This window comes from Bos indicus, chromosome 3, assembly GCF_029378745.1.
Source record: "Bos indicus isolate NIAB-ARS_2022 breed Sahiwal x Tharparkar chromosome 3, NIAB-ARS_B.indTharparkar_mat_pri_1.0, whole genome shotgun sequence".
NCBI classification, from domain to species: Eukaryota; Metazoa; Chordata; class Mammalia; order Artiodactyla; family Bovidae; genus Bos; species Bos indicus.
Window position 1 is genome coordinate 54,100,690 of NC_091762.1, and position 26,893 is coordinate 54,127,582.

A 26,893-nucleotide genomic window follows, 5' to 3' on the forward strand; every position below is an offset into this window, starting at 1 on the left:
CCAAGGGACAAACACTGCTGGACAGATGAATCAGGAGAGTGACAGACTGCATACCCTCCCACAGTGCATTCTAGGATCAGTCCAACAGTTTTCAGAGCCTTGTGGCCATTGTAGCATAGTTTAAAAACTCATATTACTGTTATGATAGTCATACCACCATTCCTTGGTGGCTTGGTGGTAAAGAATCTGCCTGCCAATGCGGAAGCCACAGGAGACGTGGGTTCCATCCCTGGGTTAGAAAGATCCTCTGCAGGAGGAAATGGCAACCGACTCTAGTATTCTTGCCTCGGAAATCCCTTGGACAGAGGAGCTTGGTGGGCTATACAGTCCATGGGGTCGCAAAGAGTCAGACACAACTTAGCAACTGGAAGACAGCTACATAAATCTGAAATTTTTCATTTGGTGAACAACATAACAACACAACTGCACAGGGAACCCTGGGAAGAGGAGGGACTCACTTCTGGAACTTGGGCACTGATAAATGTATACAGGTAAAATTAGTCCAGTCAACTTCTTCCAACACTGAATCTGTTTTTATTTGCTATTTATTATAAAAATTGAATCTGTATGTTACATAAAAGTTATTTTAAAAACAATAAAGTTCACTCAAAAGTACTAAATCTCAGGCAGAGGGATTTCACACCAAAATCCAGATTTACATGGTAAACCTGAGGGCCAAAAGCATTCAGCTCACAACAAAATCTTACATTTTCTAATAATTCATTACCAGAAGCAAAAACCAATTATGTACATGCTTCAAAATATATGACAAAAACAAAATAACAAATGCGAGCATTCCCTGTGAAGCTAACTACACAAAATGTTTCTTCTCAGAATTGGCCCTTTATTTTGTTGAGAGTGAAACATTTGAAGAGCTTGAAAAATATTTAAGCATGAATATTTAGGTTTATACACAATACATATATGTACAAACACACCCATTCTGATTCTATGCCCCTTTGAATTTTTTAAATTGCACCATCTCTGTTAAGAGATAACATGTAACATGCAGGAGGCATTCCTAATTGTTTTTCTCAGCCGTAGTGTATTATACAAGTCAAATGCAAAATTTAAATATGAATTCAGTTCAATCGGAAGCCATCTCAACTCAGTACTTTGGCTCTTATATTCTATGCTAATACTTTAGGTTTTGATGGAATTGTTCATGTATTTAAAAAGGTGAAGAAAATGTAGTTCATTACCAGAAGGTACTTAGTAGATAGGTCTCAGTGGACGTAGAAGTGATGGACCAGAGGCAGGAAGAAACCAGTTAAACTGGTTTCTTTTCACTGCTTCAGCTTTCAGTTACAGCTGAAGAAATTATCATATCCAGGGCATTTTGCAACAGTTATTAGTTTAGGCCATTTCATGTATATAATGTCTTCATAATTCAAACCAGGGTACAAAATAACTCCTCCCCAGACCAGACTTCCTCGTTTCTACAAAGAAATAAACACAGATTCTGATGCAATATACAGTTCCTGAAAACAAAGTGGATTTACAGTTATATTCTCATTCTCTCTGTTATATTGGTATGGATGAAGAATCACTGGATCAGCTCTGAACACTGCAAGGATGGGTTGAGTAGAACAATTCAATTAGGCGTAATTATAGGCTTTGGCTTCCCCCCAAATAAATACATGCTCCAGTAGTATTTCAAGTTCTCTAGCACAAATATATTCTGTTACTATATCAATTTAAGGAGGTGGGTGAGCAGAGAGGGAAAACAAAATAGCTTATGTGGATGGGACGTTATAAGAAAGTGAAGATGGAAAGAGTATTTGATTGAAAATACAAGGAAATAAAACTAAACCCACAGAATAATTGTTTGATTATTTTAATGGTTTTGAACCCATCAATATTATGCAATATTTTAATTCAACATACAAAATTTAAATCATGAGACACCTGAAGAACAGAAACAAATATTTCCACTATTAAACAATAATTTTATACAGATAACAGCTCCCCACAGCACATACACTGGCGCTATGCCACAACGATGAGATCTTGGCATCTCTATTTACCCTGTTTAACACAAACATTTGCTAAGTGACAGTGAAACATGGTGGTATCAGGAGAAAATGAAGACGAAGGATGAAGAATGAAAACACCTCATCTGTGTGCCACAGAGATGGACCTTAATGTACATTAGGGTCAAAACCACTTAGGTTGCTGACCAGGTCTGAGCATTTGGTTTTCTTTTAAAGTATTCTTGGGCTTCCCTGGCGACTCTGCTGGTAAAGAATCTGCCTGCAATTGGGAGATCTGGGTTTGATCCCTGGGTTGGGAAGATCCCTTAGAGAAGGGAATGGCTACCTGCTTCAGTTTTCTGGCCTGGAGAATTCCATGGACTGTATAGTCCATGGGGTTGCAAAGAGTCAGATACGACTGAGTGACTTTCATTTTCATTTCTTTTTACTTTAATATTATAGCTAAGAGAATAGAGCACTCCATGATTACAAGTAAGGAATAAAAAAGAATTAATATTTTAGCATTAACCTACAACCACTTGCAACTTTGGAAAAATATTACATATATTCAAAACGAATAAATTTTGTACACATAGGGATGTGCATGCAGGCTCATCATTGTGTATCTGTGTGTGCCTATGTAAATAAATGCATCTAGTCTAGCATAAGCCGTCAACTTTGTTCTGAATAACATCCATATTTATTTTTTGGAAAGTTCAGTACACATTCTTGGAAAGCAAGTGTCAACTGGTCTCAAAATTATAATTGAATAAACTTCATTTGCTTCTTTGAAAACTCTCTTTCAAAATGAAATTCTGCTCCAATATTGCATTAAAGTTGGCAAATACCACAGTTTTACATGTTAAGTGGTGGTCTCAGAGTTCATGGCATCTGTGTTACATCATTCCCAAAGCTACCTAAACACTGGTGTGTAGGACTGAAATAAAAATGTATAATATTATATATGAAACGAGTCGCCAGTCCAGGTTCGATGCATGATACTGGATGTTTGGGGCTGGTGCACTGGGATGACCCACAGGGATGGTACGGGGAGGGAGGAGGGAGGAGGGTTCAGGATGGGGAACACGTGTATACCTGTGGTGGATTCAGGTTGATATATGGCAAAACCAATACAATAAAGTTAAAAAAAAAATGTTAACTTGAAAGGAGTTTGCACTAGTAACCAAATTCTTGTGTTTGGAAAGCAGCTTACAAAACTCATTATGATAGTAACTTGCTTCCAGAAATGTAGACAGGTGATAAGGAAGATTTAGTTAGTGCCTTTTGCAGGTGAACAGAACCTGGTGACTAGCCAGGAGGGGCTGTAGACTGTCAGGGGAATGGTGTGTACGTGCTCAGCCGCTCAGTCATGTCCGACTTTTTGCGACCCTATGGACTGTAGCCTGCTAGGCTCCTCTGTCCATGGGATTCTCCAGGCAAGAATACTGGAGTGGGTTGCCATCTCCTCTAGGGCATCTTCCCAACCCAGGGATCGAACCCACGGCTCCTGCATTGACAGGCGATTCTTTACCACTGTGCCACCTGGGAAACCCCAGGGAAATGGTAGTAAATCTGAAATTTGTTTTGAAAACTTTTCCTTATCAAAAGGGATAGGATTTTTCATACACATTATGAGTAATTATATGACCCAAAACGAACATATTTCCATGTATCATATTCATGTTCCAAACACTGGAATTGGTACACATGACAATTCTACTGTGCAACACAGATGGGAAACATTAAAATGACAATGATCTCACATTAAAAAGATTGAAAATAACAGAAAACCTAGATAGAGTCAGAATCTGTTTTCTGAAGTCTAGAAGAAAGTTTCATCAGTTATGCTTGGGTCCCTGAGAGCTTGAATGTTCTGACTAAAGGCAAGTTTTGGTAAAAATTGCATTTTTACATTGTTCTTCCTCATTTAGAATAAACAGCAGTGTTTTAGGCAGCTTTTGGTGTTTTATGTTTTTTATAGCTATTACTCAAATTTTATTTGATGTGAACAGTTGTTTTCTCTGAATGTAAGATCAAAGGTGTGTGGCAGGTGAGGGAAGCTACATTTGGCCATAATTTAAAAACTCATTTTCATCCTTCTGGAAGGGACAAAGCAAGGGGAAAAACATACCATACATCACAATTCCATGTTTACAGTACTCTTTACCCATAGTGTTTTCCAGTTTTGTCGAGGTGCAGTTAATAGATTATTTCATAGTTTGAAATGGCATCACAATGCCTAGACACAGAGAAAAACACATCAAAAATGTATATTTCCCCAAAATGAGTCAGTCAGCTTTATTCATTTTACAATATGCATGATAATAAAAAGCCAAACACAAAACTCTTTATTGAAAAAAAAGAGCAAAATGTATTCCAGAGAAGTTAGACAAAGACATGAGATGAATTTCAGTTAATTAGATCTATTTCTTTGTGAGCTTTGAGAACCCATATTAAGCAATGAATAGAGGCAGAGTGTTTCACATTATAATCCTATCTAGAGATCATGCAGATGGAGAAGAAAGTATTTTGTTTAACTTTTACTTAATTTCTACAGAGTGTTTAAAAATCAGTTTTATAGATCCAAATCTGTACCTCTCCCCTCCATCACAGTTTTTGAAGTAATTAAGAATGGTTACCCGTACAATAGCACAGCAACTAGGGAAGAGAGAGGTAGATGATGTGGCCATCCTCTTGGAAGGAAACCCCCAAATATTTTAGGGCATGAAAACACAAGGCTTTTGTTATCCAGAAATAATTAGCTGCAGACTACAAAAACATTTTGGAGCCAAGTGCACACAAAAGTGAGACTCGTAAGCAGCCGAAACCAAGTACATTAATAGTAAGTTCTTAAAGAAAAGGATGTGTCCTCTGTACCTTACAAAAACTATTCTCACAGATTTTGAATCCAAGATTATACAATAGAAAACATTTATATGTTTTACATTTGATATAAAAATTAGTAGCAAATAAAAAAGGCTCTGATGATATACAAGAAGAAATTGCAGAGGATACATTAAAATTTCAGGATGGCCCAAGGATGACTTATCCTAAATACCCTGCTCCTGTTCTGTGCAAAGGCCACAGGCAGGCACTTTCTCAGGGTTCATCACTGTTGCTAAGAGAAAATCAGATGAAGGAAGACTCAAACAAGCTGGGGCAGGAAGTAAAAATTAAGCCAAGGAGGAACTCTGCCAAGCGCAATGCATCCTGCCTAAAAGTATTTAAGAACATAAATCAAAGACAGTGCTGAGTGTACCTCAAGGGAATTTATGTTGATGAGTTTATGCCCTAGGTGATAAATATCAAAACAGGAAGTCAGTTAAAACAAGTATGCAAGTAAGTTATATCTCATCTTCAAAAGATAAAAACTGCAGTGTAGAGATTCAATAACTTCATGGCCCTATTCTACCCTCCAAGTGTACACTTCTTATATCTCCATAAGTTAAAGATCAATTATTCACAAAACTTTGTTTCAGTGTTAATACTTTTTACCTGTTTAATTTAGACACTGAGTTGCCTTATTATAATAAGACATTTGGTTATAGTTAGTGATAATTATCCATTGTTCATCTTTATAACCTAGGGAATTTTAGTTCTCATTTAAAGCCCTGGAATGTACTTTTAAAAATTATTCTCTCTTTAGGTCAACATTTATCCAGGCATGTCTGCAAACGTTCTGTTACAGGGGGAGGAAGAGTATTGAGCAAATTCTCCTCGACAATCAGACAGCTCCGTTTTAGGGACTGACACCCTTCCAGTTCAGGAGGAAGTGTTTCCAGGTAATTACCGATGAGCTCCAGATGAGTAAGGTTCGACAGCTCACCCACGTGAGGCGACAAGCTCATCAGGCTATTTTTCCCCAAGAGTAAACACTGCAGCTTTTTGCACTGAAACAGCCCATCTGGAAGCATCTCAATCTGGAAAGGGAAAAAAAAGAAGCCCGTAAAACTGGGTTTTGAGGGCCTATTATACTACAAGTATTTATTTATACCCCTTCCTTTCCCCCAAAACATTTTCAGACATTTTACAGAGGTACATATAACAATGATGATACATTTGAAGTAGATGGGAAACTTACAGGAAAAATAAGGATGTTCTGGAGTCAGGATTGAGGCCACTAAGAACTTCGAAACCCCTGCTGTATATGGGTGGGCAACAGACTAGCTCTAACAAAGCAATTCTCAACTCTCAAAGGAAATCTATCAGTTACATACTCATTTACAAACCAGTAACTCAGGAGAAGCAAATCAATCTCAACAGTCCTCAAGAAGAGTTTTACTGTGTGAGGTAACGAGCTATACCCTCAAAAACAGACACAAGGCTATTTCTTAGGGTTTCACAATATAGACTGAAAACTTCCTTCTGGTTTAAAGAAAATGCTGACAGAAGCAGAGGCAAGAAGATGTGATCATATAAACATGTAGGTTTCATTCTCCTCTACATGCACACTCACGAGTATGAACTCTTTTTCTACCTGCTCCTGAATTTTAAGTCATCTGAAACAGAGAAATCATTTGGAATATGATAAACAGCCTGTGGCTAGGTCAACGCCTAGAAATGTTCAACTGAATTGCTCCTCTATCTGGTGGGAAGGTTGCATGTGAGTTTCTAAGGGAACCACAGTGTGCATATGAAATGGGCTTATTGGGGAAAGACACCCAGAGAAAGGGTTAGCATACTCAACGTGCTCAGCTCTCATCCTGCCACTGAACTAAAAGTTTGCTCCAGGCCAAGCTGGACTGCACATACTCCACCCTCTTAATGGTTAACAAATTTATACAAGCCTGGACCAGGCAACTCTGCAACTATAAAACAATGCAGGCTCCCTAGTTCAAGTCATTGCTTTGTTAGAAAGAGGGATGAAAGGGGCGCTCCAGAGTTCAACTTGCTCCTCTGATGACCTAGTACAACCCCACTGAGCCAGTTCTCCACAGGAACTTCCAGAAATATCTCTTTAAAAAGATAAACTTTCCTTATACAGTGTAAAAGATGGTCAGACTGCATTAAAAAAAAGGCTTATTATGATGGAATCTGCTCCCTCCTCTATCACTCATACAATCATTTGGTACTGGATATCCTTGAAAATAAATCCAATGATCACTGCTTCTAAGACTATCATGCAATATAACTCATTCTACATCAAAATACTAGGTGGTATAAGCAAAGGAAAATATCTACCCTTTTATTTCATTCCTTAAGAATGCAGATACAAAACCACAGATATATCAATTTCGGTATAGATACGGCAGAGAAATGAAAGAAAAAAACGTAACCTCCTTCTGATCAGACATTATCTGCAGCTCAAAAATAGGGTCAGTGACGTACAAGTAGAGGGAATGATCAGTCCTGTGCAATGAATGTGCTCAGGGCTGAGAGTGCCTACTGGCACAAGAGGAATGACTTAGGCAAACAGGCTGAAAGGAGGGCAGACTTATCTCACCTGTATGCAGTGGATGCCTGCTGAGAGCCTTGTTTTGTGCCAGGCTCCCAACCAGGTGCTGGGGATAAAATGCTGAGCAAGACAGATGGGTCTTTAAGACCCATGCAGGGTCTCTCCACCTTGGCACTGTGGACATTTGGGGTGGGATAATTCTTTGTGTGTGGGGTGCCCTGTGCATTCAGCAGCATCCCTGACTTCTACCTGCTAGATGCCAGTGCCACTGCCCTCTCTAGTTGTGACAACTAAACATGTCTCCAAACAAATGTCTTCTGCAGGGTAAAACTGCCCCCCTTTGACAAGCACTGGTGTACTAGGAAAGAGAAGTATTAAACAATTATGGAGATCATTAGTCTACAATGGCTGCTATGAAGAAGCCTGTCTTAACCAGGGCTGCATCAAAGAATCCCAATCTGTCTTCTTCAGTCAAGTTTCCAGACTCCAGCAGGTATCTTGCTTAATTGCACTGATTTTTTTTTTTAATTGGGTGAAGACCCTGAGCCATTGTCCTCTATGGCTACCAGCACTACCATGTCTCACTCATCTCCTTTCAAATCTCTGAATTTGTGATTTTAGCTTCTTCTCAGCCCCCAGTACAGGTGAGGAATTTCACCAGACAACGAGAGTGAGCCTCTGGAGTTGGCCCCTCAGTAGTGTCTGTTGGGAAAGTGAGTGAAAGGCTGTGGACAATGCACACTTCCTGAGCGCTAAGTGTCCATCTCAGCCAAATGTACTGAAGCCCTCAGAACATCCAAGGAAGGATGGTTCTCTTCCTATGTTCATGGCTGACACTGACAATTAAATATTTCACTGTTTCCCAGAGGCTGGGACCTCATTTCAGAATTCTTCTCAATGTCAGCTTTCCTATTTCTCTGGCCATTGACACATGCTATTTCAGAACACACCAACCTAAATCCATAAAGTCCAATCATTTCAAGAGACAAAGCTGAATATTTCCATATCTAAGTGATAATGTCAAAACCAACATGGAACATTGCCACATAAATGATCTTTAGAGGGGATTTCTACACTATTCACCTTTGGGCTAAATGTCTGTGAGTTAATAAAATGCATTTAAATGCAGAAAGAGAAATTGGAAGACCGAGGTATAAGTTGGAGTCATTTTTAAGATTTGAGCAAAGCCATTAAATCCTCCTCCTTTCCTGTGCTTCTTGGTTACATCCAACACCATCATAATCCAACTACAATTTGGCACTGGAGAGAGCTGGAGGTTGCCTCTTCCTACCCCATCACCCACACACACCACTGCTTCCCACGGAGCATCATTTGGACTGATGCATCTGAGCTGCAGGAGAAAGAGCACTGGAGGAGGAGCTGAACAGAGGTTCCAACCCAGATCCATCAACTGGGAAACTTTGGACCCCAGGCAAATTGCTCTGAGCCTCAGTTTCAGTATCAATAAAGTGAGGGCAGTGGATTAGAACAGAGGTTGGCAAAGATTTTCTTAAAAGGAGCAAGAGGGACCTCCCTGGGGGTCCAGTGGTTTAGACTTTACCTTTCAATGCAGGGGAGCTAAGACCCCATATGTCTTTGAGAACTAAGATCTCAAAAACCCAAAACAAAAAAATAGAAGGAATATTGTAACAAATTCAATAAAGACTTTAAAATGGTCCACATCAAAAAAAAAAAGAAAAGAAAGGAGCAGGATAGTAAATATCTTGAAGGTTCTGCAGGCCAAATGGCAAAACTGAAAATACTACGTAGGTAATTATAATAATAAAAGAAAAAAATTTCATATGTTTCTAAGTGATGTAATAAAAAATATAATAACAAGTATAATTTTTTTTTGTAATATAGGCCCACTAGGGAGAACAATGGAATTTATTTATGGACACTAAAATTTGGATTTCCTATAATTTTCAAATATGAGGAAGTATTATTATTTGATTTTCTTCCCCCAATCACTTAAAAATTTAAAAACCATTCTTAGGTCAGGCTGTGAGTAGATTTGGCTCCGAGGCTGTACTTTGCTGACCTCAGGACCAATGATCCATAGTATTCCTTTCATACATGAGTCTCTTTTTAATCTATATTCCTACTTCTAAATCATAACTGATTAAACCTTCCCATGGGGTTCTGTTTCTTGACTGTCCTCTTCTAACCTCTGAGTATGCCACAACCAGCGCCTCCTCGCACTGTCAGGCTCAAGCCTCACCTTAGTTACCACCCAATGACTCAAACTAGACTGGCAGAATTCAAGGCAGTCTCCATTCGGACCCCCCGTCTAAAGGCTCTCATCTCTTATTACACCTGGCATGCCAGTGACAATCTTCTGGGTATGACTTCTATCCTTCCACATTTCCCCAATCAGTGTTCTCAGAACACTCCTCTCAAGAGTTATCATAAAAAAGAACGCCTTGCTCAATCAAATAAGTGTGCCAAATGTTGCACACCCTATCATCCTCTTGGAGAAGCACAATGCATGTTCATATGATAAAGGCTCTGAGGAATCCTGCCACAAAAACATGCTAAAAACTTTTCCATGTTTTTTGTGAGAAGACCTATCACTATCCCATGGAGTAAAGTCTGGAGTGTCCTCTCAGTGAATGTCTTTCATTTGGGGGCTGCCCAACATCTTCAAAGTCTAGAGAATTCTCTACCTTATCTTCATGGGGCTCTTGGTGGGAAGCAGCACCCACTTCCTACTAGAGGACTGACAACACCAGATTCTTCTGTTCCAGATCTCCTGTAGCTTGAGTGTGAGCATTCACGAGCATGGGCGTGTGCGTTTGCTCGGTTGTGTCTGACTCTGTCCTACCCCATGGACCGTAGCCTGCCAGTCTCCTTTGTCCATGGGATTCTTCAGATAAGAATACTGGAGTGGGTTACCATTTCCTTCTCTAGGGGATCTTCCTGACTCAGGAATAAAACCAGTGTCTCTGGCATCTTCTGCATTGGCAGGCGGATGCTTCACCACTGAGCCACATGGGAAGTCTGTGAGCATTCACAAGCTCTATCAGTTGCTTAGATGCGGGGCTCAAGGCATGGTTTCAAGCAGAAACCATGAGGAACCGATTCTGTGGCAGAGCAAGGGCCACAGTGACAGCAGCATCGTTTTCAGGGCAGCACCGGTGCTCAGTGCTGGGATGGTCAGTGTCGGGGTACCTCTTAATTTTACTTTTGTACTATGATTCTGGCTGCTTTTCTCTTGCTATCTAACTTTGTCCGTTTCCCCAGCCTGATTTTGTAGCCTTTTCATTACTGAGACACATGACGTCTTTTCAATAAGTGTCTTTTCTGCTTAACCCCAGGGTTAGCATTTGTTGCCTCCATCTTATGAACCTGACACACTGCCCAAGTCTTTAAAAGAGTGTCCTTTCTGCGATCTTTACCAACCTCCACTCCAGAGAGGAATCAACTCACATTTCTGAGTATAAGCATATCTAAATATTTACGCAGCAGGTTTGATGCTTTATTTTCTAAGTTTTATAAATATTTTGGTCTACCTTATACAGTCATGAGAACCTTAAGGTTTCAAGAAGAAACCTTCAAGTTAGTTAAATTCCTACATAAAACATGAATCCTCAGTTCCCTTTACCAATATTCCCACCAAGCGGCTGATGATATCTGGACAGTTTAATTAAGAAAATCACTTCTCCCTTCTCAGATGTTCATTCAGTCTCTGGACAGCTTTCTTGGGAAAGATGAGAACTCTTCTCTTGCTTGTCTGAGCTCTAACACTAACAACAACTCCCAACAGGCTTTCCTTCCTAAGTAGGGCTTCCGAATATTTGAAGACCAATAGTGTGGACTACTCTCTTTCCCTTCCCTTTCCAGTGCTTCCTATCACTAGGCTACACTGTCCCACCAGAGAGGAATCTTTCATCTCTCTGGCTGCTGTCTTCCAATTTCACCACATCCTTAGCAGGTAAGTCTCTTCACAGTTCTGAGAAGAGTGTTTCTCACCCAGTCCAAGATTTGCAGTCATTACAATGGTTCTGAGGATGCTCACAACTGCTGGTTATGACTTCTGAGACGACACAACCCAAGACAGCATTGTTCTTGGTCCATAAATTATCTTAAGCATAAGAATTTTCATATGCTACCAAGTACCCTTTCCTTATTCAAGACAAAATATGTCTGATACTAACATCTAGTCTCCCTTTCAGCCACAAAAGAAGTCAATAAACTTAGTGTCAACAGTACCAACAATCTCACAGTTTCATGACATTAAACTAGAGAAAATAATCAACTTGCTTATACACTTAGATAATTATGGTTAGATGACAATTTAATCAGCTGTGGCTTTCAAAACTCCATGGAGTGATTTAATTGGACAATTTGGTAAAACCAATACCTTTCAAAATTATTATTTATATTTTTTAGTACAGGTTTAACAATGGAAAAACTGTGACCAAAATGCTAATATTAAGCAACTTTATAATTAGGCAACACTAATGCTAAATCTCTAGATCTGTAGTTTTCAAAGTGTGGTCATTAGACCAGCAGCACCAGCTTCACCTGAGATTTTCAGTGCTATAAACTCCTGGATCCTACACCAGACCTGCTTACTGAATGAAAAACCCTGGGAGTGGAGCCAAGAAATCTGTGTTTCAACAAGCCTTCCAGGTAATTCTAAGGTACATTGCTAACTTTTAAAGGAGTTTTAAAACCTCATAATCTTATAATGGGTTCTACCCTTCTACATATAGTGAAGCCACAGAGTTCTAAAAGTCAGCATAAATTCTGTTCTTTCCCCAACTCTGGTATTTTTCCAACAATCTATGGTTTCTAAAAACACTGTCTGGTGATCAATATGTTTATTGGCCAACTCCATGCTCACAGATATATTTAGCATGAAATATAAACTATTAAAAAGTCTAGGAGTACATCTATGGCTAATTCATGTTGATATATGGCAGAAATCAAATTAATATTGTAAAGCAATTATCTTTCAATTAAAAATAAACAAATAAAAAAGTCTAGGAGATAATACCTTTTTGGGTGGGGTAGAAGAAAGTAGTTCCCATTTTAACTAAAGGGGAATCACTTTCATCTTTTGGCAGACCTGATTTCTGCAGGTTTTTTCTTCTTCCCATATGGATATTACCATCACTCTCTTGCCCTTTCAGCCAACATGATTTTTGTCTTTTTCTTCCTTCTTCACATTTTAACCTAGGAAACTACTCATTTATTCTGTTTTTTCTTGTTTCAGCTAAGTTAAGTTCTCCTTAATTTGGCTTTACTGTTGCAAATTATGGTTCATTTTTAAAGCATGGATGCTGGAAAAAGCTTCTAAGAAGCCCTAGTGCTGCATTATAGAACCAGGCCTTTCATTTTGAATTGTCTTTCTAGACGTGCATGGAGATTTCAAGTCTTTCTTACCGAATTACAGAAAGAACTTATGAATAATTCACAATCCCAGAATTTTTTACAAGAAGTTGTCCTATGTCAGACTTGGAAAGCTCAAAAATTTTATGAAACTTTATAAATATTGTACTTAAGCCTTTTCTGAAACGAAAGCAAGCTCTGCCATAACTTTTGTGATGTTTATGTTAAAAAACAGGGAAAGAGGATAAAGAGAATATTTGAATACCTACTACATGCCAGAAACTGTGCCAAATGCTTATATATACTTTTTTCATAAAATCTCCATGACAACTTGTAAATTACATTAAAAACTGACTCTCAGTGTTTTGATAATTCGTCCACGGTCACATGTCTAATAAGTGGTAGTCAGGCCAAGCTCAAGATGCTATGACTTAAAGTCCACTATCTTTAGTGACATCACACACTGCAACAGCAGATGCTCAAATGACTGGCCAAAAAAGGGGAAGAATGGATTTACTTACGTTGTTATTGGTCACAGCAAAGTACTGCAAATTACTCAGATACTGGATTTCTTCTGGAATGAAGGTCAGGTGGTTATAGCTTAGATCCAAATAATGTAGTTTGGTGCATAGGAAAAGCTGCAGGGGCAGGTTCTCAATGTTATTATGGTCCAAAGAGAGCTGCTCTAGATTAGACAACGCCCCGATCTGGGCTGGAATATAAGCAATGTTATTGTGCCACAACTTTAAGCAGGAAAGATTCTGGAGGTGCTGAAAGCTAATGATCTCTTCCACAGTTTTAAGGTTATTTTCTCTGAGGTCTAACTCATGCAAATTGTTCAGACTGAAAATGGAGTGTGGAATACGTTCCAGGTCGCAGCTGATCAGCTCCAGGCTTTTCAGATTGACCATCTTTTTCAGGTTGTTCAATACAACCAGCTTGCTCCCCTCGTTATCGAGGGACAACTTCTGCAGTGAAGGCAGGAGATCCGTGATAACCTGTGGGATCCGGGAGAGGCTGCTCTTCAAGTAGAGGGTCCTCAGGTTTTTCAGGTCCTGAAAGCCCTCCAGCTGCATGGTGTTTACCTGTTCAGGCAGCACACAGCCTGATAGGTAAAGCTCCTTGAGATTCTTCAGGTGAAACACCCAGCGTGGGATTTTCCCCATTTCAGTAAATTTCAGGCGGAGGATTTTTAAATTCTCCTCTAGAAAGGCCAGGGCAGGGTGGTCGACCACCAGGGATGAGTGGTACACATGGAGCTCCTTAAGGCTGACCAGCTGTGAGATCGCAGAGGGGAGCTTGACCTCAGGGATCAGCTCCAGGCTTAGCACTTCGATTTCCGTCAGCTCGAAGACATTGTCAGGAAGACCGTTTAGCATGAAAAGGTGCAGTTCTACCTTGTCCTGGGCATTTTTCACAAGCTTGCTTTTTAGTTTCTCGACCGTCCATTCATTGTTGAGGTTGATCTGTTTCAGTTTGTTCTCACTGACCTCTGACAGGAATATGGAGAAGCGTTTGGAGTAAAGCGGGTCATATTGATCAGCCAGATGGAGGATAAAGGCGAAGTCGTTCTTGACATCTGGAATGTCGCTATAGTTGCTTTTTTCTCTCAGTGCCTCAAAGGAATATTGCTTCAGAGAGCTCCGCAGCATCCACCACAAGCTGTAAGACGAGGTGAGACCATAAAGTATAACCAAGATGACGTAAAACGAAGCCAGGACCTTGAATATTTCTGCCAAGGAGTACACACACTGGTAGCGCTTGTATCCAGTAAAAGCCTGCACATCCACTGAACAGTCAATTTCCAGAGTGATGTAGGTTAAAAAATACGGAACATAAGTTATGATGAGGACAAACAAAATGACTTTGACTATGATCTGTTTCAGGTACACTCTGTAGATGATGTCCTTCTGCTCCACGTGCAGGCGGAACCTTTTCACTTTTTCAAAGATGGCTTTGGCCTGTTCACCCTCCTTTTTGTCCAGGACGCTAGAGGTCGGGCTTTCTATGCCAGCTGACTCTAAGCCAGGCTGTGGGTAGGGCAATGACTGCTTGTTGGAATCCACGTCGCCGGCTGAGCACCCTGAGGATGAGAGCAGAACCTTGGATTTGGAGAGGGTCAGGGGCCTCACTGACTGCTCAGCCACCGTCTCTGACAGGGCGCGGGTGGTCCACGGAGAATCGAAGCACTTGTGCAGGATGGCCACAAAATGCTCGAGCCTGGAACTGGTGCTGGGGTAGTGAAGCCAGAAGTTGCTGCAGGCTGCAAAGATGAGCGTATGCAAGAGCACCAAGTAGGGGAAGAACTTGGCAAACCAGTGGAGCTGCTTCTCGTAACAGACGGCGTCAATGTAGGAGTACTGCTGTCGGTGGAGGTCGTTCTGGATTCTGAGGGGCAGCGGAAGTGGCATCCCGGCATCGGAGGATGCGTTCACGCTGGCTTTCAGGATGTCCCAAGGCACGGCGCAGTGATTGTCAAATTCCACCTTACAAGGAAGACAGCACAGAACCCTGCTCTGTGTCAGCTGGAGGGCTCCAGCCAGCACGGCCACCAGCAGCATGATCAGGGTGATGTAATACCAAAAGACGTCCCACCACGGCTTCAGGATGTGATAACATGACTGGGCGTCTGCTAGACATTTTAGCTCTGTTAGTGTAATCATGGCTTTCCCTTGTAGGAGGACAGAAACTGGAAGAGGAAGATAAAAGAAAAACCACTGAAGCAAGTACCCCAAGTAAGCTTAAACTCTAATGTCTGTACATATCCAAGTAGGATTTAGCTCAGGGGCAAAACCTGGCAGGCAGGGGTGATGATCAAAAAGTATCAAAGTCTCCTGGCTTCATGTGAAACCTTAGGCTATGCCAACTGAGAACTATAAAGTCCCTTAGATGAGAGACTATTTGGTGACCGCCAGACTGGATCTCTGCAAAGGTATTTGGGGTAGGACGTGAAGCAACTATCTAGCTGCCTCCTGCATCTCCACTTCATGCTAATCTATTAAAAACCAGAAACTGAATTTTCTTCAATCAACACTAGGAAAATCTGTTCCTATGCTACTGATTTCTAACAACCACATGTTGTACCTTCTAAATGGTCTGAATAAGCTTTATTTCATATCCAATGGAGCATCGGTTACAGCCTAGGAGCTGTGTTTCAACCACTACAGGAACTTCCTTTGAGCGAACACTATTTTATAAAATTTTCCCTTAGGATTAGCAGGATCTACCAATCCTATCTATGTTCAGAAAAATTATGATTTAATATATTATCTCCTTTTCCCCTAAGCTCTAACTTTGTAACTTAAATTCATATCCAACTTAGAATACTTAAAAGCTGACACACAATGGTAATGGCTTAAAAAAATGGATGGGGAAGAAAGCCCTAGTTACAACACCCTACTATGGGGACTCTCTTGTATTTAGTGTTTTGACAGCAAAGTACTAACAGTACAAATGACTAAGGGCATATGTTATTATTATTTTTGCCTTCAGAAACAACAAGGTGGGTTTTTCATTTTCATATTGAAAAGTATTCAGAGAATGCTCCTTACAGAAATGACTTACATGGTGTTCAGCCTTACATAGACCAATTGTTTAAAAATTGCTAACTGGTAAAATCCAGACCACCTATATGATGGCACAGAGTAAAGACAGATAAAAGGAAATATGTGGATCTAATAACAACTCTGGTTAAAAACAATCACAGTAGTATGGTCATCCTTGCTAGGGGTCCAGCTACAACCTTCACCCAAGGACTTCTCTTGCACTTTTTTGAGTCTAAAGTCTTACCGTCTTCCCTGGGTCTGAGTTTCTCTCTCTAGATACCCTAGTCCTGGTAGCATCACCAAGAAAAACTTTTTTGCTCTCATTAGTCTTCCTCTGAGGGACTGGTATCCTGCCTTGAACCCTAAAATCCCATTACAGAGGCTCTGGTACCTATGAATAAGCGTCTTTTCTTTTGCTGGTCAGCCTTAACATATAATGGGCCATCTGACTCTGAACCCTATGCCTTCATGCTCTCCCCCCTTGCTAGGGCGTCCCAGGGTCTGATTTTAACTACTGGCCTGCAGCACGAGTTTCCACCTGCATCCTTTCTAGGCAACATCATACTATATGGGTTCAACTTCCTCTTAGGACTCATGACTTGATTAAATAACTCTCCAGGGCTTCCCTCCTTTACTCTGGTTTAGTGGATCTCTTTCTAACTCTCAACTTCTCCCTTTCTGCCTCACTCAACTGCAGTTAATTATAATTGTGTCAAGACATGACAAAAACCCAAAACAAGAGGAATATAGGCAACAGAGAGAAAGTCTGGACTTGGACCCCCAAATACCATAAATACGATGGGAGGGAAGGATGGCAGAAGACACTGCTGGGTGAACATGGGAAAAATACCTAAGGATTTTAGTTGACATGAATGCATGCTTTAAGCTAACTGTGTCATAGCTATTATGCTCCATATAGCTATAACATGACGGTAATCTGTGGCCATATTAATTCATGAACTCAGATAAAGGGGCAACAGTCCTTCTGTGCCTGCCTGGTGAGATCACACCTGGAACCCAACATTGAGTCACAGGTTAAAGACTAACTGGACAGTGAAATAATCAGGAGCTACTTGTCTACGAACCATTTCTCTTGGAGGAAGACAGGAAATTGATGATATTCAGCTGAGATAAAAGATGACAAGGGGAATCTAAGAATTCATCCTTACCTTTTTGAAGGATTACCCCTTGGATTAAAGAATAAGTGGATTTCTTCCCGAGGCAGAACTAAGAGGGTGCACATTTTAGAAAGTGGTATTTTGATTTAATTTGTATCGGGACACCCACAGAAATAGTTCTGTGAAATAGTTTAGGCCCTTCTCCCTACCAGGACTGAGCTAAATAAGATGACCATCTGTCAAGGATGTTGTGAAGGAATTTCTTGTAATGGATAAAGAAAGTGAAAGAGATCATCTCTAAGGGCTCTGCCAGCTCAAAGTCTATAGCTTTATTTGTCCTTTCAAAGATCCTCAGAGTTAAATTCATTAAAGCTACACAATAAACGATAGAATAATAGAAACAGCTTTAACAATAAGGGTATTTGACAGAGAGCAAATATTTATTCAACAAAGAATACAAGTCAACATTGGCCAAAACAATGTACTTTAAATGTTTATACTTACTATAATGAACAAAAAGGAATCCAGTAAGTTGACTGTACTTCAATCAGGAGGCCTACACCTTTTGAAATTTCTTAGATACACCATCTCTGTGATTGTCTTCATTCTAAGAGAAAGTATAGGTATCTTGAAATAGCTGTGATCATTCAAACAAACAAAATTGGAGATACTGTCTTTAGAGACCCTCTCCATTATAAAACATGGCAAGTGGATTTTCATAGCTCAGTTTACTTTTCACACTGGAGGACATTCTGGCAAAGCTACTTATGAAAGACCCCATCCACAGACCAGATCACATATGGCCTCTGACCTTAATTTATAGAGATGTTTCTACAGAAATTTACATGTTATTAATAACATATTTTAAAGTGCCATAGCTATAACACTTGGGTGAACACTCAGCTTTTTCCAGGCAATCTACATACTCTAATTTTGCTCATTCAGTTGGTCTTATTTGCATTCATCAGATGGCCTGTCAAATCATATAATTTCTGCACTTCATCACACATCTATCCAAATGAGACTCAGTGCTCTTAAAATTCAGCCTGATTCATTAAATATAGTTACAAGTTAATAACTTACACAGCTCAGAAATAAGACTGAAATTCTCTGAAATTATAATATTAAATGTAGCTATCCTTTACATTAATAGGTTTTTGTTTTGTACACAGTAAGTTAATAAAAGCCATTCTTAGCATCTATTTCAATCATTTTTAATAATTTAAATTATACAGATACTGATTCATTTGAAATGTAACATTTTAAAACATATAAAATTTTTTTTAGTTGGGTGTGAAAACTGTATTTTTTAGTGCCGATGTATCCTCTGAAAAGTTGCTGAGAAGGCTTATATATTTGCCTGGAATATACAATCCTTTTTCTGGTTTATTAAATACTCGAAATCCAGCTCAGAGTACTGACCCCAAATTATACTTAAGGTACTTTTAGCAATACTCTTGTAACCTTGTCATTTTCAAAGATCAAAAAGTTAGCATGTCTGAAATTTACTTTGGATTTACCAATCCATGTGTAAAAGCTTCTTTATAACTACTACCCAGGACCAAATTATTTTTCAGGCCAGAAAGTACAGTTAGTGTGTGACAACCCAACTGTGTATTAACTCATACTTAGCACCATTGGAGTATGAGTTTCTTATTCACAATTCATTTTTAAAAGTCTGACAACATATACCAGACAACTGCATTTATGTGTAGTAAGCACGATAAAGACATTTGATGTGTTAAACATTTTACATATTGTTCCACTGCATTGCAGCTGTAATGTGCCAGGAGAGAATTTATTGCGTAATTCTAAAATGCTGCCCAGACATCACGATACTCACTATACAACACAATTTCCCTAAAGACTGCAAAAACATTTTCTACTTTCGATATAAGAAGAAAAAAACAGAATCACAAACTTCCAACTACAGTAATGGTTTTAAAATAATCAGAATGAGAGATTACTATAACTAACTTGTTAGAGGACCACAATTCACTACAAATTTGTGACATTTATTCTAAATTATTTGTAAATCATTTTTCCTGTTCATCTTTTTAAGAATTATAAACTTTTCCTCTAATCATCTAATGTAGCCTTCCTTGGATAAGTTCCTCATCAATAAGAGAACAAATAAATATCTGTTATTAATAATCTAATATCAGTTTTCTTACTGTCAAAGCACTTTCACTTACATTAGTTTTACACCTACAATAAACCATTATAATAAGTATGATTCGTTACATTTTACAAACATGGAAAATAAGGCAGGCTCACAATGGTGTGATCACTGACCTAGAGCCAGACATCCTGGAATGTGAAGTCCAGTGGGCCTTAGAAAGCATCACTACGAACGAAGCTAGTGGAGGTGATGGAATTCCAGTTGAGCTATTTCAAATCCTGAAAGATGATGCTGTGAAAGTGCTGCACTCAATATGCCAGCAAATTGGGAAAACTCAGCAGTGGCCACAGGAATGGAAAAGGTCAGTTTTCATTTCAATCTCAAAGAAAGGCAATGCCAAAGAATGCTCAAACTACCACACTACTGCACTCATCTCACATGCTAGTAAAGTAATGCTCAAAATTCTCCAAGCCAGGCTTCAGCAATACATGAACCCTGAACTTCCTGATGTTCAAGCTGGTTTTAGAAAAGGAAGAGGAACCAGAGATCAAATTGCCAACATCGGCTGGAAAAAGCAAGAGAGTTCCAGAAAAACATCTATTTCTGCTTTATTGACTATGCCAAAGCCTTTGACTGTGTGGATCACAATAAACTGTGGAAAATTCTGAAAGAGATGGGAATACCAGACCACCTGATCTGCCTCTTAAGAAATCTGTATGTAGGTCAGGAAGCAACAGTTAGAACTGGACATGGAACAACAGACTGGTTCCAAATAGGAAAAGGAGTATGTCAAGGCTGTATATTGTCACCCTGCTTACTTAACTTCTATGCAGAGTACATCATGAGAAACGCTGGACTGGAAGAAACACAAGCTGGAATCAAGATTGCTGGGAGAAATATCAATAACCTCAGATATGCAGATGACACCACCCTTATGGCAGAAAGCGAGGAGGAACTAAAAAGCCTCTTGATGAAAGTCAAAGTGGAGAATGTAAAAGTTGGCTTAAAGCTCAACATTCAGAAAATGAAGATCATGGCATCCAGTCCCACCACTTCATGGGAAATAGATGGGGAAACAGTGGAAACAGTGTCAGACTTTATTTTTTTGGGCTCCAAAATCGCTGCAGATGGTGATTGCAGCCATGAAATTAAAAGACGCTTACTCCTTGGAAGGAAAGTTATGACCAACCTAGATAGCGTATTCAAAAGCAGAGACATTACTTTGCCAACAAAGGTCCGTCTAGTCAAGGCTATGGTTTTTCCTGTGGCCATGTATGGATGTGAGAGTTGGACTGTGAAGAAGGCTGAGTGCCGAAGAATTGATGCTTTTGAACTGTGGTGTTGGAGAAGACTCTTGAGAGTCCCTTGGACTGCAAGGAGATCCAACCAGTCCATTCTGAAGGAGATCAGCCCTGGGATTTCTTTGGAGGGAATGATGCTGAAGCTGAAACTCCAGTACTTTGGCTACCTCATATGAAGAGCTGACTCATTGGAAAAGACTCTGATGCTGGGAGGGATTGGGGTCAGGAGGAGAAGGGGATGCCAGAAGATGAGATGGCTGGATGGCATCACTGACTCGATGGACTTGAGTCTGAGTGAACTCCGGGAGTTTGTGTAGGACAGGGAGGCCTGGCGTGCTGCGATTCATGGGGTCGCAAAGAGTCGGACATGACTGAGCGACTGAACTGAACTGAACTGAAAGGTGTTATCCAAGGTGTTATCCAATGGACTGTCCAAGGTGACAACAGCAAGAAATAGTTACAACTAGAACCTAGGTTCTCAGGATAAAATCTCAAGGCTCATCCACACCAGACCACATTGTCTAGGCCACTCAATCCACTTAACTATGCCAATCTCAGTTCTTTCAAAAGCTAAGAAAAAGTTGAATATTTAACTCTTTCCATTTAACTACAATGGACTGAATATTGTGTCCCTGAAAAATATGTATTTTGAAATCCTAATGCTCCAACATGATAGGATTAGGAGGTGGGACCTTGGCGGGTAGGTCACAAGGATGCTGCTGTAATGAATGGGATTGGTGCCCTTATAGAGGGTCCCCAGAGAGCTCTCTTGCCCCCTCCACTTTGTGAGGAAACAGAAAGAATGTGGCTATCTACCGACTAGGAAGTGAGCTCTCATCAGACACTGAGTCTGCTGATCTTACACTTCCCAGCCTCCAGAAACTTTGAGAAATAAATATTTGTTGCGGTAGTTTGCTGTATAGCAGCCTGAAGGGACTAAGACATCAACTTCAACCAACATTTGCACTGTAAGTGGGCTCCATTTTAATCTTTGGAAAGACCAGGCTATAAATGTATAGCTTTCTGCAATGTCTCCAGTTACATACTATATAATCTGCTTTCTCAGCTAAACTTTTTCTACTAAACACGTTCCACTGAACTATTTAAGAGTTTATATAAATATATAGCATCTGCATTTAATGCTGTATGAAGTCTCAAGCATTCCTATATATTAAATGATGTTAATTTTTCTAATTGAAGTGCTTAAGTGGAGAGTTAGAACATAGCTGTCCTTTGTCATTACAAAGTTGAATACTGTTTGTGTGTCCAGGAAATTTTTTCCAGACCATATTTTTGCAAACAATGAGGATTCAATCCAAATCAGATCTCTATTTCTAATATACAAATGCACTAAATCAATTCAAAGAAACAATGTTAAAAGTAAAGGATTTTATGGTCTTAATCCCATTCCTTTAGCTTTTAAACCTCATTAAAAAATCATAAAAGCTTTTCAAAGCACATGAATTCATTTGACAATCTCACCCCGAAGTCTCTAAGACTGGAACAACAACATTCAAGTTAGACAGTCTTTACTTCCCACTAGTCCTAATTTTACTTTGAAAGCATTTCCAAAATAACCAGTGAAAAAATAAACAAATGATGATCAGATGGTATTTAGAGTCATTCTATGCTGAGAACTGGACGCTACTTCAAAGATCTCTGTCTCTGGCTCCAGGCAGGGACATAGCCAAACAAATCAAAATGGGGTTTCTGTACACTACTCTCACTGATTATTAACTTAAAAAATCACTTTATAGTCTTTCAAAATACTTAGTCCTACTCTTCTCATCAAGATGTTTCTTGGGTCTAACGTATCTTCAGCTGAAATGTAAATTCACCCTGGGAAACAATGCATTAGTGTCCAGGACTCACTTGCTCCTTTGCTTTATACTAAATAATCCTCTGAACCACTCTTCAGAGGTCTGATGACAATTATTTAGCATTTCTCAAGCACTTGAAGAATCACTAGCCAGACACTAGTTTTGTGATCTAGAAGGGAACTACAGGATTCATCTAGTAAAGTGTTTCTCTAATACTAATGCTCATAAATCACTGGAGAGCTTGTTAAATCACATGATAAACCCCACTCTCGGAGTTTCTGATTCATTAGGTCTGCAGTAGGCCCCAGGAATGTGTATTTTTAACAAATTCCTAAGTAATGTTGATGCTACTGGTATAAGACTACTTTTTGAGAATCACCAATCTAAGACAGTGGTTCTCAACTTTGGTTTCACATTAGAACCACCTGGAGCACTTTTATAAGAAACTTAAACCCAGATGCCACTCTTAAAGTTGGTGGAAGTGAGGTCAGAGGAGAGAGCTCACAAGATAGACTGGCAACAAAATAACTGGGGACATTCCCTATCTTTTAAGTCTTCCTGGAAGTTTCAGATGTCTAGAGTGCTCCCTCTCCCCAAAGACTACAAAGTAACAGCTACCATCAACCACAGGAACCTTCAGGTGAGAGGGGGGAACAATGAGTCACTGAGCTACAGAGATCTGCAGTATGGATTTAAGGTCGAGGGGTTAGAAACAGGGGGGCAGCTGAACGGTTATTTCAATCATGTGGGCCAGAAATAATACTGAAAACCTTTGCAATATATTTGAAAAGAAGCAGTGAATAAAATAGTCACTGTATATGAAAATTCAACACCGCTTAGCAACATCAAATATCCTAAAAGAGGACCATGGACAAGCAGGGTCAAAAGAATTCTGATTCTGATCCTACGGCATTATAGGATCTTCCACAGTTTCTAGCACATGGTGTACAGTAAGTATTTGTACAATAAATAACTGAATGTACAAAAATGCATAGGGCAGAAGAGTATAATGTTCACATGTTAGGCAGGATGTATCTAAGGGATTAAGCCTCTCCTTGGAGAAGCAAGATCTTGGAAGCATATAGATGGGAAGGAATTTGGCTAGTTAGTCTGTACATTCCAAACCTTAGTGGCTTAAAAATAAGTTTATTTCTTGTGATTCTGTGGGTGGTTCTTTCACTTCCTGGAGTTGGCTGGCACAGAGATGGCTGGAAGGTTCAAAATGTCCTTATTCATCAGGCTGGTACTTGGTGCTGACTGGAACTTCATGTGAGACTTCCTGTGGTTGTTCGAGTGTCCTCACTCAGCATGGTGCCTGGGTTCTATGATGGTGCTTTCCAAACAGAGAGGTGAAAACTGCAGTTCTTTTATGGCATAGCTCTCAAATCACGGTGTCATGCCCAGCATACACTATTGGCCAAAGGAGTCAAGTACCAGCCCAGATTTATTCGGGAATAAATGCCTCCTCTCAGTGGAAGAACGGCAAAGAATGTGCAGCCATCAGTCTACTCTCTACCCACAAATGATTTACATTCCTCTCACATGAAAGCCTCACCCTCTCCCTAGTCCTGCCCTCCGCCCAAAGTTTTATTCCACTATGGCATCAAGTTCAGGCTTAAAGTCCAGGATCTTGTCATCTAAATTATGTTCGGAATACTATGGGACAACACCCTTAAGATTCTTAGAAGCCTTGCTACCTAGCTGAGAAGAGGTACTGCCTTAAATCTTTCTAAAGTCTTAGTACAGGGCCCTATCCCTGTGCCCTGGCCTTAAGATTCCTACCTTAAGACCAAGTTTTACTGCACTAGCACTGCTCTGGATCTCATCTTTGAGTACCTTTTGCTTGGAAGAGAAGCTATGAATTAAGAAACAGTTTTATTCATGACCCCAGAAAATTCTGAATTGGAAATATGTCCTCTAAAAGTCTACTTAAAATCTGAACTGTTTCTTCTATAATTAATCTCTCTCTTACTTTAGTCATAAACGTTTTTAAGAAGTCAATTAGTACTTCCAACATTCTGAAGGAAAATCTAAGCTAGATATACAAATCGATTAGGTTCATTTTCTATATTCCATATTACTGTGTCAGTCTCGTCAAGTTTTCTGCCAATACATAACAAGGGTACTGTTTTATACCCTCCAGTAGAAATTTCCTTTCTGCCCTTCCAGCCACCATTAATAATCTTCTTACTTCCCCTTCAGGTTCACTGCTACCTGGTCTCAAAGCCAATGCCAGATGTTTTGTTGTGGCAACACCTCGCTTCTAGGTACCAATTTTTATTTTGGTTCTTTATTGCTATGTAACAAACCAGCCCAAAACTTAGCAGCTGAAATAACCATTCATCATTTCAGATGATTCTTTAGGATGAAGAGGCAGTTCTGTTTTGCATGGTGTTGGCTCAAACATTGGGATGGCTGGAAGGTCCAAGCTGCCTCAGTCACAGGGCTGGTGTTCTGGCTGGCTGCTTGGCCTGGACCTCAGCTTCAGCTACTGACCAGGGGCCTTGCCACTCCTTCACATGGCTGTTTAGACTTTCTCACAGCAAGGTGGCTGAGTTCTAACTAAGAAAATTATAAGCACACAAAAGCAGAAGTCACAAAGCCCTTTAAGGCCCAGCCTTACCCCATATGATTTCTGCCACATGTGACAGGTCAGAAAAAATAACAGGGCCAGCCCAGATTTAAAAGGACAGGAAATAGACTCCATCTCTTGATGGGAAAAAAAATCACAAAGTATTTGCAGCCATCTTTAACCCACCACGGGAAGTCCTGAGCATTTAAGTAGCAGATAGTGCCAAAGAAATGAATTCATTGGAAGAATTTGGTGAAATAAGACTAGAATCTCTCTCTCCTTTGTAACATATCAGATGAGGAAGGGCCAAGAGTAAAGGTGGATAGAGAAGCAGGTGAAAGAGCAGCATAGTGTTTCTGGAGCACAGAAATCAAAGGATCTGACGTCATAGTCAAAACAGAGAAACCAAAGGAGAATAGTAACGGGTAACTGTCATTCTGCAGCTCCTTATCCAAAGCTGTAGAGTGGTAAGGGATCTGTGAAACAATCAAATCATATGCTAAATACTAGAAAAATTACCCTAATCATCTGAAGCCCCAAGAGAAAGTTACTGAATATGACAATTGACAGCATGTGACCATCTCTGGAAATCCTAATTAAATCAGAGTTGTGGAAATTTAAGGAACATTGCTTCACTTCTTGTTTCTCATGGTTATGAAATACATCATGTATTTAATTTACATGGTAATTGTGCTTTCAGAAAAAGACCTCTCAATTCTTTGATGCTTTACGTAAGCTACCAAATCATCTAGAATAAAATGAAGAGAAGCTGCAGCCCTATTACTATCTCATTAACAGTAGAGCATAAGCCGCCAGTGGCTACACAATTCCTAGAATGTGTAAATAGACAGCAACCTCAAACCCTTCTCTACCATCTTCATTGTTTATAAAACTGTTTTCCTGACCCCCTCTCATCATCCCAGGGTCAGCAAACCACAAAGCTGAGCCAAACTCAGTCCCTGTGCAGTCCCTCGGGAATCACACATGCTCTCCTTTTAAATGACAACAGCAGGCATCAGTCCATTGCCTTCTAATTCTTGCACAGGTGACCTACCTTTCACAGGAGCAGAATCATACGGACTATTTAACCCAAGAAGAAACCATAGAGATCAGAGTCTAACTCTTTACAAATAAAGAAACTAAATTTCAGAGGTGTTTAAGTAGCTTCTCTAGGGTCACAGAGTAGTACAACATGGGTTTATTGCCTAACGTGAAAAGAACTGAAGTTGAGAGCATTGCTTCTAGTCACCTAGCCTAAGTAATAATAGGCTTTCTTAAACAGTTTTAGAACATGAAGCTGAAAAAATAGTCCAGAATATTTCTATGTTATAAATATTTTAAACCATAAATCACAATGAGTTCCCCCCCCTCCCCCCCACTCTAGGACACACAAACCAGAATTATGTTTTGGTCTTAACCCTTTCTCTAAAGTTAACATTTACATGCATTCAATCATGGAGTTTAGGACTTTACAAAGGTATACCAAGGAAACACGAGGCCTTGTTTCTGCTCTCATGGGATTTAAAATCCTATTGTGGAGAGATGACATGCATAGTTGAAAGTTAGCAACACCATCTTATACTGTCATTTCAGTGCCAAAATGAGTAGGATGGTGGCCAAAAATAAGCAGTGCATTTGGTTCTACACAAACAAAATACCCAAAGAGAATGGGTGAAACATTACAGAGAATAGTAAAGCAGTGCTTGTCAA

General features: G+C 39.8%; 1 protein-coding gene across 5 annotated transcripts in view; it reads right to left on the reverse strand.

The window, feature by feature from the left end:
• Window positions 1-1,821: 1,821 nt before the first annotated feature.
• LRRC8B (leucine rich repeat containing 8 VRAC subunit B) overlaps window positions 1,822-26,893 on the reverse strand; it is a 78,193-nt gene continuing 53,121 nt past the window's right edge. For all 5 annotated transcript variants that reach the window (XM_070786162.1, XM_070786161.1, XM_070786159.1 and 2 more), the window contains 3 exons: window positions 17,873-17,975; window positions 13,227-15,394; window positions 1,822-5,893 (listed from right to left, as the gene is read on the reverse strand). In XM_070786162.1, coding sequence (XP_070642263.1) covers window positions 5,621-5,893; window positions 13,227-15,368 — 2,415 coding nt within the window. In that variant the 5' untranslated portion in view covers window positions 15,369-15,394; window positions 17,873-17,975 and the 3' untranslated portion in view covers window positions 1,822-5,620. The remainder of the gene's footprint in view (window positions 5,894-13,226; window positions 15,395-17,872; window positions 17,976-26,893) is intronic.